The sequence below is a fragment of the Zootoca vivipara genome, chromosome 1, assembly GCF_963506605.1.
Source record: "Zootoca vivipara chromosome 1, rZooViv1.1, whole genome shotgun sequence".
Taxonomy (NCBI): domain Eukaryota; kingdom Metazoa; phylum Chordata; class Lepidosauria; order Squamata; family Lacertidae; genus Zootoca; species Zootoca vivipara.
In genome coordinates, this window is record NC_083276.1 from 22,016,845 (window position 1) to 22,033,980 (window position 17,136).

The following is a 17,136-nucleotide window of genomic DNA, read 5'->3' on the forward strand; positions in this document are numbered from 1 at the left end:
TTCGCTTTTGAAATCAATGCAGATTGCCATTTAAAGTTTTAATAATGCTGGATGTTGTGGATATGTGCTTCGTATGTTAATCCTGGGTGTTTTTTTCCCCTGTTAAAGATTGTCCGCTGTCATTTGTATAATATTAATAAGCCCGACACCGTGGAGAACAGACGGAAGAATCTAGTTCTTTTTACTTCAGCTGGTCTTGCTCCCAGCATCCAGATCTTCAACAGTACCTACTCCAAAGTCTTCTACTTCAAAATGACTCTGGTAAAGCATTCCGGAAGGGCTCATAGCACATTATTTACATGCAGAAGGTCCCAGGTTCACTCCCTGACTATTTCTAGTTAAAAGGGATCAGGTAGCAGGTGGTCACCTCTGCCTGAACTCGGGACAGCCACTGTCACCAGAATACTTATTAAACAATGCCATAACATTGGGCTGGAAACTTACAGTGGTCCAGTGTGTAGCCCAAGGACCGCATGCAGTCCTTAAGACCATTTTTGTTGGCCCTCAGCAACATTTGACATCCCTCAGCCCTTTGCTGCCTTCCCAAAGCCAGCTAAGTGAGGTGCTGGGTTTGGGAAAGGAGGTGCGAAGGCTCTGGCAAGGTCCTATTACCTATTACCTCCTTCCCGAAAGCTGGGAAAGCGCTAACTGCCTCAAGGCAGTGTGTGGACCATGATTACATGGTCAAAGTACTTTTGCAGCCCACTTGGTGTGAAAGTTGGGCCGGCCTGAGCTAGATGAACAAACAATCTGGCTTGGTTTAAGGCAGGTTGGACTGGCAGGGGGTTGGACTGGATGGCCCTTGGGGTCTCTTCCAACTCTATGATTCTAGGTTCCTGGGGTGGATCTGCACTCATGGTTTTAAACGTTATTTTTAAGGGCTACCTGGAAAATTTCATCTTTGGACCTCAATGTTTTGTACATACATGTCTGCCATATTGGGTTCTATTTAGGATAAATGGGTCTTTGGGGGGTAAAATATAAGAGAAACCAACAAGACTTCAAAGTATAATATCAGTTATTTCAGGCATTTCTTTAGACAATTATTCAATTAAAGGCATCTGAAAAACTTGTCGGGCTTTTCTTTTAAAAATGTGTTCCAAAGCCGAGTAATAGCTTTCTGTTGCACGATAGAATTAACACTTTGAAAGAATTTTTGTTAGTACTTCATTTCATGAACATTAACAACAAAATAGATATCAAACCACTGTGAGAAACTGTTCTTAAGCTATGAGACTATCAGCTGCGAAAATTCATAATTGGAAAATCAGTCCGCACAGTAGTTTACCTAAATGTATGTGACTCTTCAAGTATTTAAGACTAAAATTCTTGGGTTGCCATCCTTTTTTAAAACAAAAGGGAGAAGGTGTGGATTCGTGGAGTATTGAAATCCAACGAGAAGAGTTAACATATAATACAGGTGAGAGATTTATAATTTCCACTTATCCTCACAGGCTATTGATGCTTCCTTGTGTTGTTGCTGCTGTTTTTGTACTCAAGTAAGGTGGTGCCATGTTTTTCATTTCAAAAGAAAAAATTCACACAAAATCCTGCTAGCAGGGGGGGGGGGAATTTGAAAACTTGGTTGTGAGCATTTGGCACAATCTCAAGTGGTGCATAAGTAGTATACCAACTTCAGTGGAGAGAAAGCCAGTTTCAGGATAATGTATATTGCACTTTTTTTGACTGTGATATTTTTGTAACTCAATCTATTTGGTGAAGGGTGTGTTATAAGTTTGAATAGAAAAAAATAGAAAAATAAATTGGCCAGAAAAAAATATGCAGGAATGTTCATTACTAGGAAGTCAATTGAAGAGCAGTGCACCATCGTAGGCAACATTTGAGAAGAGCACGCAGGCATCATCAACCTTGGCGATCGCTTGTAGCAGAGTAATATTGATGTAAGCATACAGCAATATCCGCTTGTGTCTATCTGCAAGTGGAATGGGTTTCCACTTGTGCAATGAGTCTTTGCCCCCTGTGGACCCCTGACATTTGCTCCAGAGAGTTTGGTCATGGGGATTGCAAGAGAGAGGAGAAAAGGAAACCATGGTGTGCGAGCAGAGGCCTAGTTACAGGTAGGTAGCCTTGTTGGTCTGACGTAGTCAAAACAAAACAAAACAAAACAAATCCTTCCAGTAGCACCTTAGAGACCAACTAAGCTTGTCAGAGGCCTGTTTGCTTTACTTGTGTACTTATATGACTAATCTGTCTCTGTCTTTCTTGTACATGCCGCTGAAACAGATGTTGCTCCAATTGAGGAATGGTTTGTAAAATTTAATATGCATCATGGTTTAAATATGTTCACTACTACGGGAACCTTGTTGGATGTCGTACGAGGTATGTCATAGCTCACATGGAGTGTATGCAGTTTTGCAAGTAATTACTGTCTCATGGATATTAGCATGGTGGAAATTAGGACGGACCTTAAGTATAAAGTTTTCTGAATTTATTCATATGATATGGAACGTTTTATTTATATACCACTTTTTTGGCCCAAAGGCTCTAAAGCAGTAAACAACATTGCTACATATGAATGCAAAAGAAATGCGCAATAAAACTGCAACACATAAAATATGTCAATCGAAACAAAATATAATACTGGCAGGATTTCCAATGGCCACAATCATGAAAAACGAGAGTGTCCCGTGTGTGTGTGTGTGTGTGTGTGTGTGTGTGTGTTCTACTAAGAACAGGTCTAAGGAAGATACTCGTTACTTGAAGCAGTCTCCTAGTAGTCTTCAATTTCCAGCAGACTTAGACAACCTCATCTCTTCTGTATACCTTTGCCCACTTCTCTATTTCCCCCTACCTTCCACCACAGTGATGGCAGCCCCATTCCCATCCCCCACCCCCACCCCAACCTTGGACCAGACCCATAACATCCCATACTCACACCCAAGGCTGTCCCCACAAATTTCAGAGATAGTCACATATTGCCTTCATTCAACTGTATTTTCTTTTTAAGTAAAAAGAAAGATTTTATGCTTTCTTAAACATTAGTGCTCTCTTGCAGATCCTCTTCTTCAGTGGTATTTGACCCTTGGTGAAGAGGCGGATATTAATGATACATTGTCTGAAGTAGCCGATATCAAAATAGCAAAAAGTCCTTGTGCAAGTGATGTAGCAGTAATTGGTCTGATCTATAGAACCAGAAATATAGGTAAGTATCTTGCATTTTTACATAATTAGCTGATCCACCAGCTTCATTTTCCAACTGGGTAAAGTGGGATGTAACATTTTAAAATAAGTATACTTGTTTACTCAGAAGTAAGTCCCATTGTGTTGACTAGGGCTTAATCCTATACTTGTTTAGGAGTAAGTCTCATTAAATGCAATGGGTTTTACTTGTGAATTCATTTGTTACAGTTCTACTGCATGTGTGTGTTCTGCAACTAGCTGTTACCTGTGAAATGCTGTCTCCCTGTGCAAACGTGTCCCCTTGGGGAACATTTTATTCCAACTCTACAATTCTAGGTCTATTATTTCAGGTCAGTAGGGATGATGGTAGAAACATTGCTTCTAAAGAGGACTTGCCCGAGATTCAATCTGGATAGATTACCACCTGGAAATCATGAGTCCACTTTAGAATTCACATCCCAGCAAATTCCTTTATGAGATAGTCTGAGGGTTCAGCACTGCCTCTGTTCCTATTTACTTTTTTTCCCTTCTAAAATTTCCACTCTCCAGTAGGGTTGCCATATGTCCGTAATTTAACTGGTGAAGATAGCGTCCGGGGGGATTTCGGAAAAATCAGCAAAATGTCCGGGATTTTGAGCTCAACAACTTTGAGTTTCATTATTTCCTAAAATAATGTGTGCTCAATAGCTTTGAGTTTTCCCCAAGAAGCCCAGCAACTTTTACTTCTAGAAATATGGCAACCCTAGGCAGCAGGGAAAGGCCTTCTTGCTGCCATGTGCTTTGAAAAGAGTAGAGGAGCACGTTCCCCTTGAGGCAACAGGACTGAGGACATTCTGTTGCTCTCAGAGTGCCATGAGCTCTACATCATGGCTCCCTCTCTCTGGCATCACAGCCAGTAAAGAGAAAGAACAAAGGAACAACAGTTCCAAGATAAACATCCTGTCTACGTCACATCCACTCTGTGGGAATGAAAACACATACAGTCATATGATACACAATAACCCTATGACTGCAGACGGGGAATGAATCCTAACACCTTGTGCAGCTTTCATGGGCAATTCCCTCTCACAGCAATGAAAAAGACTTTGGTGTTGTTGTTGTTTTGGCTATGCATTCAGAATAGAGGGAATAATTGACTTCCGGTCCAACGCCATTGTAGATCGGTGGGGAATCTCGAGCTCCGAGACTCCCAGCTCAGTAAAGGAGAGGGGGTGCCGCAAGAGCAATGCGGACCCTCAAAAGAACCCCAGATTGGGCTTTCTGGGGGTGTGGAGATTCAGCCAAGCCCCGAAGCAGATCCTTTGCCCCCCGGATAACTCTTTTTTTCAAGAGCTCCCGAGAGTGGGTGAAGTGGAGCCACGGGCTCTTGAAGTGTCTCGCTACCTAGGCTGAGCAAAGCTCCGAGTCGACTAGCAGCTGAGCGGTGGATTCTTCCCAAATTCAAGAAATAAGAGCATCTGGACCCCATAAGTAGAGAAATTTAAATTGGATTTTAATTTGGACCGCGGAAAGGGCTTAAAAATTCATGGAAGTCGGTCCTTCCTGCTGCGGTAAAAGTGAAAGTAAGACAAGCGGCTACAGTCTTTAAAAAAGAGTCTTTAAAAAAAATCAAACCTTTTAAATCTGGACTTATAACTTCTCCTACAGTCAAGGCAAAGGGAGAAGGAACTCTTACCTACATATCCCGGAAATCTGGATGTAAATAGCTTGAAAATACACCGTACTTTCCTCTGAGAACGGACCCCTCTGAGAACGGCGGTTCAGCCAGTCAGCCTCTGACGTCACAATGTAGACTGCTGAACCAGTGAACTGTTGGACTCTCGTTTCCTTTTGATTCTTTTTGAAGTTCCCTGCAGCAGTCTGAGCTGCTGGAAAAGACTTTGTAAAGCTAACTTTGGAATTATCTTCCTTGTATTTGATATTTAGAGAAGTTGGAGCATTTATTACTGCTGTTCTACTGTGAATATCATTGACTGTTAATGAGACATATTATTGGGCACATGCCACCTGCTGGTCATTAGAAGGAACACTTGCTGTTTACTGCTTCCTGTTTGACCTTGAAGTGCAGCTACCTATCCAGTGTTTTGACTATGACTGAGAAACTAAGGATACAACCTAGAAGAGGATCAGGACAAGATCAACAAGTGACAGCTTCCCAACATGAACAGCTGCTAGCTGCATTAGCAGATATTAAAACTGCAGTAACGTCAAATACTGCTGAATTAAAAGCAAATTCTTCAGAAATACAGGCGGTTTTAAATCGCCTGGAGAAATTGGATGCAAGTGTAAAATCAAATGCAGAAGGAATTCAGAATATTCAACAAAATATTGGCACTGTGAGTAAAGAGGTATAAGGGAACAAGGTCCAGATCCAGGGAGTGGATGTAAGAGTCACAGATTTAGAAGCACACAGGTCCCAATTGGAAAAACAGGAGGAAGCGACCCAAATAGTGATTGCTTTTCTACAGATGAAAGAACGTGAGTCCTTCCTGCGCCTAAGAAATTTCCTAGAGATAGAGAAAGGTAATTTGAAAGAAGTAATAATTGAAGAATTTACCCAAAAGTGGAACCTGGACAAAGAACAATTGGAGAGGACGATTGCGAAAGCTTACAGATTTGGACCTAGAGGCAAGAAAGGAGCAAGATCAGTTGGAGATTGTATCGTGGAATCCCAAACTAGAGAGAAAAGAGATCAGATTTTAGGACTTCATTATAATGACAATTTGAAGATTCAGCAACAACAAGTGATACTTTACAAAGAGATCCCGAAGCTGTTCCTTGCATTTAGGAATAGATATATGGACTTGGCAAATGCACTGAGGAAAAACAGGATCGTTTTTCGCTGGGAATATCCACAAGGACTCTTATTCAGATATAAGGAAAGGAACGTAAAGATTAAAACACACGAAGAAAAGAGGAGGTTCTTGGAGAAACGCAAAGGACTGTGAGCTAGATCCCAGATCTGGATTGGGAGAATCACTTGGAGCAGCAGCAGCTTCAGGATCAGATTTGGACTTAGGTCCCTTGGGAGCAGTAGTAGGAGCAAGTGCAACACCATAAGGAAACATGGCTCTTAAAATTCTGACTTGGAACGTTAATGGTTTGAATTCTCGATGTCAGGAGTATGGGCAGGAGTCAGGCTCTGGGGCCTGTAGTGCTTTGCAGGACTGGGGCCTGCCTCAGCTTGTGCTGGAGAAGCCAGGAGTGGCCACTCAGGTGAGGCCACTTGATAACTCACTGCACCTGGTGGCAAGAGCTGGGAGGGATAAAAGCTCAGCATTTCCCTTCAGATCTACGCCACAGCAACGTGATCCCTGCCTTGTTGCATCTGGCCTCCTGTTCCTTGCTCCTCGGACCTTTGCCTTGCAGACATCTTGCTCCTCAACCCTTGGACCTTCACCTTGCCGACGCCTTGCTCCTCGACCCTTGGACCTTCGTCTTGCCAACGTCTTGCTCCTCAACCTTCAGACCTTCGCCTTCGTGATTCCTTGCTCCTCAACCTTCAGACCTTCGCCTTTGTGACACCCTGCTTCCCGACCTTCGGTTCCTTGACCCTGCGACTTCCTGCTGCTTGACCCGCAGCCCCACGCCACCTGGACTCCCGTTCCTGCTTCCACTCTGCCATCTTGCCTCTGGTCGTGATGTCCTGAGTCGGGACTGCTACCTCCCGCCAACCAGACCGTGACAGTTTGCTGTGGCCCACCCACGTCCCGGCCAGGGTGCGAGATGGACAGAGCCCAGCCTATGGACCTCGCCACTGTGCTGCAGCACTTCCACATGCAGGTAGCTACACTCCAGGGGGAGGTGTGAGCACTTCGAGCAGCCCCTACTGCAGCCCCAGCCCAACGGACTCTCCCCATCCCAGTGCCAGATAAATTCAGGGGGAGCGTGGGGCTCCTCCAGCCACTATCGTCCCCACAGGTTGTGGTCAACCCCTTCTATGGACTTACGCAACCATCCCTGCACACCAGCGGCGTCCCTTGTGCCTTCCGCCAATGATCAGGTCTCCCACATCCCAGAGACACAAGCTGATCTGACGCGGCACCTAGAGAGGGCCAAGGCAGACTATAAGGCGCAAGCGGATTGACGGCGGCAGCAGGGGCCTGCATTCCAGGTTGGGGATAAGGTTCGGCTGCCCCTAGAACGTCACCGCACCGGATGTCCCTCGACTAAGGGAGCATTCCCCATCCCGCAGCAGATAAACCGGATCACCTACAAGCTAGAGCTTCCCCCCTCCCTGAAGATCCACCCCGTGTTCCATGTATCCCTGCTGAAACCTCGCCACACGGACCATTTTCCAGGTCGCACCACTCCACCGCCATCCCGGTCCAGGTGGACAGCCATGAGGAGTTCCAGTTTCGCCCAGGTCCTCGACTCGAGATGGCTCTGTGGCAAGCTCCACTACCTAATTGGGTGGGCTACGGGCCGGAGGAGCGATCTTGGGAACCAGCCGTCTTCGTGCACACGCCCACTAAGGTTCGGGCCTTCCATCGGAAGTTGCCAGATAAGCCTGGGCCATGACCGGGGGTGGAACCCCGTTTCCCTATGGGGGGGAGTAGTGTCAGGAGTATGGGCAGGAGTCAGGCTCTGGGGCCTGTAGTGCTTTGCAGGACTGGGGCCTGCCTCAGCTTGTGCTGGAGAAGCAAGGAGTGGCCACTCAGGTGAGGCCACTTGATAACTCACTGCACCTGGTGGCAAGAGCTGGGAGGGATAAAAGCTCAGCATTTCCCTTCAGATCTTCGCCACAGCAACGTGATCCCTGCCTTGTTGTATCTGGCCTCCTGCTCCTCGGACCTTTGCCTTGCCGACACCTTGCTCCTCAACCCTTGGACCTTCACCTTGCCAACGCCTTGCTCCTCAACCCTTGGACCTTCGTCTTGCCATCGTCTTGCTCCTCAACCTTCAGACCTTCGCCTTCGTGACTCCTTGCTCCTCAACCTTCAGACCTTCGCCTTTGTGACACCCTGCTTCCCGACCTTCAGTTCTTTGACCCTGCGACTTCCTGCTGCTTGACCCGCAGCCCCACGCCACCTGGACTCCCGTTCCTGCTTCCACTCTGCCATCATGCTTCTGGTCGTGACTTCCTGAGTCGGGACTGCTACCTCCCGCCAACCTGACCGTGACACTCGACGTAAAAGGAACCAGATTCATCATGTACTCTTAAAGCAGAACTTAGATGTGATTTGTTTGCAATAGACTCGTGTTATGAGAGTACATAGAAAAATTCTGCAAAACAAGAAGTTGGGCCAGGCATATATATCATCTGACAAAGTTTAAAAAAGAGTAGTAAATTTATGTGAAAGATAATTTAGAATCAAAATGAAGAGGGGAGATATGTGGCAGTGAAAGTGACAGCACAAGGTGAAATATATCTTTTTTTTTTAATCTACGTGCCCAATGATGCGAAGGCAGAATTCTTTAAAAAGATCCACAATGTGTTATTGGACTATATGGAGTATAAAACAATTTTGATTGGTGATTTGAACGGGGTAGTTTCTACCTTGATGGACAGATCTCAGAGTCAAACATTTTCAAATGATGGCAGATTACCAAAGACATTCTTTGAGATGACGGACAATTGTGACATGATAGATGCTTGAAGATTGAAAAAATCCATTGGAAAAAGATGCAACTTTCTTTACAGATTCGCAACAATCATGGTCATGCTTGGATTATATATGGATATCAAGAGAATTGGCCCCGAGAATAACCAAGGCCCAAATTTGCCCAAGAACATGTTCGGATCACACTGCTGTGTACATAGAGTTGACATTATTTCTACAGGGTTCCTTTAGATGGAGGATGAATGATGCCTTGATGAGAAATGAGGAAGTACAGTGGTACCTCTACTTACGAATTTAATGTGTTCCAAACACACATTTGTAAGTCGAAAAAATTTGTAAGTCAAATCCCATAGGAATGCATTGGGAGAAAATATTCGTAAGTCGAAGCAACCCTATCTAAACCGCATCCAAGATGGCGGACGGAGCTCCATTTGTAAGTAGAAAAATTCGTAAGTAGAGTTATTTGTAAGTAGAGGTACCACTGTAGTTAAAAAGGCCCAAAAAACCCTAAAGGACTATTTTGAATTGAATTTTAGTACTGAGACAGGGTGTTTTGGGATGCAAGTAAGGCCGTGATGAGAGGATTCCTGATACAACAGAATGCGATCGAGAAGAAACAACAAAATGAAAAAAAGGAGAAGGTTCTGTTACAATTGAAAGAAAAAGAGAAAAGTTTGAGAAGAAACCCAAAGAATCAACAGATTCAAAAAGAAATTAAATTATTGAAAGTTCAATATTCACAATTAATAAATCAAGAAATAGAATGGAAAATTAAAATGATGCATCAAAGGACATTTGAATCTGCAAATAAATGTGGAAAATTATTAGCTTGGCAATTGAAAAAGTGACAGAAATTAAATACGATAACCAACATCAAGATGGAAGAGAAAATCATCGAGAACCCAATAGAGATAAGAAAATGTTTTCAAAAGTCTTATAAACAACTCTATAAAGAAAAAGAACAGACAGAAAAAATAGAAAATTTCTTGGGCAAAAATGGATTGCAAAAGAATCCATGCGATAAGAGATCATCAATCAATTGTAGAATTTCAACTCAGGAGCTGGAATACGCAATAAACCAATTAAAAATTGGCAAGGCACCAGGACTAGATGGGTTGACATCAAAATATTACAAAACTATGAAAGACTGGCTGATTGAACCTTTGGTTGATGTCTGTAACAAGATTCTTGGAGGGGACAAAGCACCTGAGACCAGAGGCAGATAGAACTCAGATGAAGAATTACCACCCAATCTCCCTCTTAAATGTGGATTACAAAATCTTTGCAAGTATTCTGGCCTCAAAATTGTAAAGGGTGTTAACCGATCAAATACACCAAGATCAGGCGGGTTTTTTTACCCGCAAGACACATGAAAGACAACATAAGAAATGTGGTTGATGTGTTGGAAAGCCTGGAAGTAAAAACGAATACCAAAGCAATTTTAATTTTTATTGATGCTGAGAAGGCTTTTGATAATGTTTCTTGGAGTTTTATGATAAAAATTTGGAAAAGATGTAGGTGGGGGAGAGGTTTATCAGTGGTATAAAGGCATTTTATTCTGAGCAAAAAGCAAAAATTATCATGAACAATGTGGTATCAGAGGAAATTAGAATAGAAAAAGGAACCAGGCAAGGGTGCCCACTTTCCTCTCTACTTTTTAGTCCTGGAAGTCTTGCTGGACATGATTAGGAACGATGAGGAGGTGAAAGGGATAGGAGTGGGATCAAAACAGTATAAATTAAAAGCCTTCGCAGATGACCTAGTATTGACATTACAAGACCCGGAGACCAGTGCAGTGAAAGCACTGGAATTAATTCAGGAGTTCAGACAGCTTGCAGGGTTTAAGCTAAACAAAGTGAAAACCAAAGTTTTGGCAAAAAAATTAACACCAGAAGAAATAGTCTACAGAGTACCACAAGTTTGACATGTTTTAAAATGTGAAATACCTGGGAGTGAATATGGGAGAATCTGGGAGAAAAATATAAATCTATTTAAAAATAATTATGAAAAAATGTGGAATGAAATTAAGAGAGATTTGGAAACGTGGTCAAATTTGAAATTATCCTTATTGGGCCGAATAGCTGTGATAAAAATGAATGTATTGCCCAAGATGTTGTTTCTATTTCAGGTATTGCCTATTGTTGATAATTTAGGATGTTTTAAAGAATGGCAAAGGGTGTTATCAAAATTTGTATGGCAGGGGGGAAAACCAAGAATTAAATATAAATTGTTAGCGGATGCTAAAGATAGAGGAGGTTTTTCTCTGCCGGATATAGTGTTATATTTTGAAGCCGCAGCACTTTGCTGGATGAAAGAATGGTTCTTACTTGAGAATGCAGATGTATTGGATTTGGAAGGTCATGATAATGCATTTAGGTGGCATGAATATTTGTGGTATGACAAAATTAAGGTCCATAAAGGTTTCAAATGTCATATTATCAGAAAGTCATTGTATAATGTATGGATTAGATATAAGGATTTATTGGAAAGGAAAACACCCAGGTGGATCTCACCTTTAGAGGCCAAGGCACACAAAAAATTGAATATGGAAACCAAGTGGTTAAAGTATAAAGATATATTGGCGGAATAAGGAGAAAATTTTAAGTTAAAAACTTATAAACAGTTAAAAAGCAATGTAAATGATTGGTTACAATATCATCAAATAAATGAAATGTATAAATTGGATAAAAAGTAGGTTTTCAAACAAAAAAAGACAAAATTGGATATGGAGTTGTTAGAGTCTAAAACTAAGAATCTCTCAATTTTATTTCCAAATCTTCCAATAAAATCTCCAAAATTTATTGTTGGGATAGCATACGAAAGATGAACAAACAAAATCTGTAATGATCAAATGGGCAAATGATGTGGGAAAGGTTATGAAAGAATATGAAGTTTACTGTGTGTAATACTTTAAGAGAAAATATGATGAAAATGATGTATAGATGGTATCTTACACTGGTAAAACTAGCTAAGATTTACCATAAGAATGATAATAAATGCTGGAAATGTAAGAAGCAAGAAGGAATCTTTTTCCATATGTGGTGGACGTGCCTCAAGTAAAGATCTTCTGGAAAAAGATTTATAATGAAATGAAAAAAAGTTGAAAAACACCTTTGGTAAGAAACCAGAAGCTTTTTTTACTTGGGATAGTTAGAGAGGAAATACCTAAGAAAGATGTTACGTTTTTTCTGTATGCCACAACAGCAGCGAGAGTTTTATTGGCTAGGAATCGGAAGAATGAAGATTTACCTACAGTGGACGAGCAGCAGTCGAAGATGATCGAATTTGTGGAACTGGCAGAATTGACCGGGAGACTCCGTGACCAGAGGGAAGAGTCGGTGGAAGAAGATTGGAATAAATTTAAAGTTTATTTTAAAAATAATTGCAATCTTGGAAATGTTTAAGATTTGGAAGTACATAGAGGGTGTAGAAAAGGATTTGTTGATTTTTTTTCTTTTCTATTTTTAATATACCGTATTAAGATTTAGATATAAGTGTTAATTAAAAAGTAAATGGACTAGGAATTTGAAATAAAAGAAATAATAGGTTATGTAATGTAAAAATAAGATTTGAACCAGGATTTAGAAATTCCTAAAGAGGATATATAATGAAACGCAGTTAGGAGGGACATGAGGAGGTCAACAATGTCAGGGATTTAGATATGTAAACAGGATTGTTTTTCTTTATTGTTGCTTTTTTTTTGTTTCTACCTTTGTATGTTATTCTTTTCGTAGGTTTGTATTTTTGTGTATTATCATTTTGTAACCCATATGGTTTGTTTTCCATATGGCTTGTTTTTGCTTATTTTTTTCTGTTATAAAATTTAATGATTTTTAAAACAGAATAGAGGAAATAATTGGTAGGTATGCACTTTTTGCAGTTGCATCCCCCCCCCCACAAACAATTCAATTAATTTGAATTATTTGCTTGCTGTCCCTGCCGCCCCCCCCCCCTGCCCTCACAATATCAGGACAGGACACAACCACTACACTGCAGCTTACTCTACAATAGCCATAGGAATACACCAGGGATATGTTTGCAACTATCCCCCACCCCACCCCATCCTGAACCACCTGCTTATGCTTATTAACCTAGATATGTGGTACTAGTAAAGCAGACAGACATGCTTTCTTTCAGTGTATGCAAATAGGTTTGAGCTGAGTTTTTAAGGTCTGTAACTGCATCTGTGGATACAGGGGTGCTTATTTCTGGATTTTACTGCTGTTGGGGTGATAAGTTGTGCTTCTACCTAGGCTCAACATATATGTGTAAATAATCTCAAATATCACAGGAAAAATTCCAGTCATCTCTTCATCGAAAGCGAACCAAACCAGCTACACTGCTGAAATTTCTGGGGAATATGAAGCTTTATAACAGTGTAATAAATGTTGGTAGCCTGGTTTTATACTGTGATTCACTTTTCATGTAATGCATTGTTTTCTTTTGTATTCGTAGGACTAATTGTAGGAATGACTGACAGTGGATTTATGGATGGGGATACATTATGGTTTAACTTGTCCGCTACCATTTGTGCCCTCTTGGAAAATGGTAATTCTTATTTTCAATCATTTAATTAACCCATATGTATTTCCTATTTATTTGTAGCCTGTCTTAACCGAAGGCCTTAGGACACGTTGCACTTTCATAGAATGTATGGCGTTGGTCCGAATACAGACTACACCCCTAAAATGTGATCTCTCAAAAGATAGCTTCTCTACTTATAAGAGTGTCACTATAGACTGCACTCTCAGGTTTTATGTGAGCCATATTTTGGGGGGAAGTGTGGCCTATATTCAGACCAATATAGTAATTGTAGGTCTCAAAGTGAAGGTTGTGGTGTGGTGTCCAGTTCAAAACCCTAGAAACTCGAGAGCCCTCCCTCATCCCTTTTGCGTGTGTAGGCCTTTTAAGCACCCCCAAATAAATTCAGACAAGACTCAAATTTTAGGTTTGGTTTTTGGCAGAATTTAAGCCACAACTTTATTGATTACAATCAAGTGAGTGGTTGCATAGGCTCTGGTTCGACTAGCTCCCTGCACCCTTGAAGGTAGCGCTGACCCAGAGCACACCATAGGTCAATCTTGGGTGAAGGTGGAAGGTGGGGTCAAGCCAGTGCACAAGCCAGATGCCCCCCTTGGACTATGGCTCAGGGCACAACCCCTCTCAGGGTTGAGCAACCAATAGTCCCATGATTCCTTTAACAGAATACTCATCGCATAGGGATGGCCACACCGCTCTGCCACCCCTATCACCTGAATCAGAGCCTATCTGCAACCATACAAGTTGTGACGATTTGCTACGCGGCAGGCGAATCCAAATGGCACCAGCCAATCAGCCAAGTGGGGAAAATTCCTGTCGTGCCCCTGTCCCAACGACAGATGACACACAACAGCATAGCAAGGTCATGTGCAGAGCTGTCCTTCCCTTTGGGGTTACTGGCGCTGGCCTCTAGGGGGCACCAGAAATGTAATACGGATGATTGGCTTCTCAAATTGACCAGACGAAATCTCAGGCAGTTGTACATATTATAAAACAGATTTATTAAAACATTTATTAGAATTGTCAGACAATTGCAATAAATTGTGGCAGTGAGAATGAGTTTCTCATTCTGCCCAACCCATGGGCATACACAGAGTGCTTTTGTAACAAAACTTACCCACCCCTACCCCCTCAGAATGTAAGTTACAAAGCTTCTACAGGATGTGCTCTTGTGGTTTATGCTAGACAGGATGGAACAAAGTGTGGTTTAGCTAGAATTTTTTAGAAGTGCTGTGTGTGGTTAGATGCCTCTTTGTGCAAAATGTTGCTCTTGTGCTGAAACAGAGATAGAATTCTACTGGCTGCATAAAATGGATTCCCTCTGGTTACTTAGGGCCTGTGTGGCCTGACCAGGATTATTCTGGCCCTGGTCATTGCCACCCTATATTCCCTCCTCTTCAATATGGAGATGAAGAACAGGTGTGTTTCTGCATCTCCATTTGATTGACCCATCGCACTACAGTGTTTCCTGGTGTTTCCTGCTGGGCAGGGGGTTGGACTGGATGGCCCTTGTGGTCTCTTCCAACTCTATGATTCTACAGAGGAGCCAGCAGCTTCCCATGCTCCAATGTTAGGCCAAAGGATGGGCAACAGAGAGCAAAGTAAGTGAGGAAGCTTCAGCTGACTTTTCCCAGCTTGTTACTCAGCTTGTCTCAGAAGGGTTACCAGAAGCTTTATACAGACCAAGGTTCTGCATAGGACTAAGACAATAAGAAAGAAAATTAATATTACGAGCAGAATCTCTTTTAACTATGACCAACCTGGGAGCCAAGAACTAATCCAACTCCATACACTGGGGAGACCTGCGCCGTCTAGGCTAACCTTGTGGTACAAATCAGCCTGCTTCTTAATGTTTTTAACATCACTCTCAACACGTTTACTCTGGTTGTATACAGATGTTAGTGCCCTGATCCGTCCAATATCGGTCACCATGCATTGATCCTGATTGATGTACATACAGCAGAAAGAGTTCAGAAGGGCTACCTGGCCAGCTGCGTCTAGTCCTGAGAGTCTAGCCAAAACCTCATGCTTTATTGAGAGACTTAAGAGCCCTCAGAAGATTGCTGGGCTTCAAAGAAGTATGTAGGGCAGAAGAAGGCTAACTGGAAGCTTGCTCAAATGTTAGGTTTTTGACTTCCAGGGAAATAGTGCAAGGCAGATAGATAACTTCGGGGTGGGGGGCTGCCTTTTCTACTGAACAGTTAAAATACCTGACCAAGGCTGTTAAATGTTTCTTAGGGTCACCAGAACTAAGAAGGTTCTAGGAACTAGCAGTCATTAAAGACATAAGTGCATTACTTTCTTAAATCAAAACTCTGAGAGCCTATAGATGGAGGCATTCAGTCTGCAGAGCAGTCAATGTAAAATAACCATGAAAGTCTTTCTTTTCCCGCTTCAGCTTGATGCTATAAACCAGAGTAAAAATGCTTGCTGAATTTAAGCCTGGTTCAGTTTTTGATTAATATATTTCCATAACTCCTAAGCATTTTCTGTTGAAGTTTTTAGCCTTCGTGTTAGACCTAACTGGAAACACATCTTTGCATTATACAAACATCATTTTTGTCCAAGCACAATTGCCACTTTCTACTACACTGCATTTCCATTAGAGGCACACACAAAAATCGCAATACAGACTTTTGGCAACAAAGGGTTCTTTCTCTCAGGTGGGCCATGAATCTATAATGGCCACACTAGTCTTCAGAGATACTGGGATACTATAGTTGCTGGAAATCTAAAAGCCGAGGGGCTTTGGCCACTGTTTCCAAAACTTTATGTCAGCAGGAAAATACACAGTTCTCTCTCAGCTCAGTACTGGGCTTCAATGCAAACCCGTGGGTCTCAAGAGTTCCCTACACAGTTCTAAAGGCAAGGAATATATATAGAACCATTGGAGGTTTGTCCTAGCTGAGCCTTTGGCTACAGAGAGAATCTGGCTATTGTTCTAGCTTGCCAGAGTCAGGAGAGGCTTGCATTAGATATCAGTGGGCTACCAGAAGCTTCTCCCATAATTTCCAAAACCAGAACTGAGGGGTGCACCTGGCCAACTTCTTCCAGTTACATCCCCAACCCAGTTTTTCACCTCAGTTTTTCACCTCAGGAACTGCAAGCCCCTCTCTTGAGCTGGTTTAGGTATCCAAATCTTGCCAAATTATAGCAAACTTTTATTGTCCTGCTCCTCTGGTTCCTGGTTTATGCTTTCTGGGCTGTAGCTCAGTATAGATCACCTGCCTTGCATTGCCCTAGGTTCAGTTGCACACATGTCCAGGTAGAGTCAGAAACTCTGGAAAGCTGCTGCCAGTCAGTGTAGACAATAATAAATAAGATTGACCAATGGACTTAGTATAAAGCAACTATAAACAAGCAGCTAAGCAGTTTACATTAAATAATAGGATGAATGGTTGACTCAGTGGATCATGTACCTGTGATGTACCATATTTGCAGTTTATCAGGTAGTAATTGACAGCATGTACACGGAACAAAGGACCCAGGTGGCGCAGTGGGCTAAACCACTGAGCCTAGGGCTTGCTGATCAGAAGGTCGGCGGTTCAAATCCCTGTGACGGGGTGAGCTCCTGTTGCTTGGTCCCAGCTCCTGCCAACCTAGCAGTTCGAAAGCACATCAAAATGCAAGTAGATAAATAGGAACCGCTACAGCGGGAAGGTAAATGGCGTTTCCATGTGCTGCTCTGGTTTGCCAGAAGCGGCTTTGTCATGCTGGCCACATGACCTGGAAGCTGTACGTCGGCTCCCTCGGCCAATAATGCGAGATGAGCGCGCAACCCCAGAGTCGGTCACGACTGGACCTAATGGTCAGGGGTCCCTTTACCTTTACCTTTACACGGAACAAAACTGACAGGCTACGTTGCTGAAGGTTGGGTCTCTTGAGAGCATAC

At 42.4% G+C, this 17,136-nt stretch overlaps 1 protein-coding gene across 1 annotated transcript in view; it reads left to right on the plus strand.

Annotated features, from left to right (window-relative positions):
- The window catches only part of LOC118078169 (cation channel sperm-associated auxiliary subunit beta-like), a 60,726-nt gene that overhangs the window by 19,244 nt on the left and 24,346 nt on the right, over positions 1-17,136 (plus strand). The window contains exons 5-9 of the mRNA XM_060282950.1: positions 109-261; positions 1,360-1,420; positions 2,245-2,340; positions 3,017-3,163; positions 13,161-13,253. Coding sequence (XP_060138933.1) covers positions 109-261; positions 1,360-1,420; positions 2,245-2,340; positions 3,017-3,163; positions 13,161-13,253 — 550 coding nt within the window. The remainder of the gene's footprint in view (positions 1-108; positions 262-1,359; positions 1,421-2,244; positions 2,341-3,016; positions 3,164-13,160; positions 13,254-17,136) is intronic.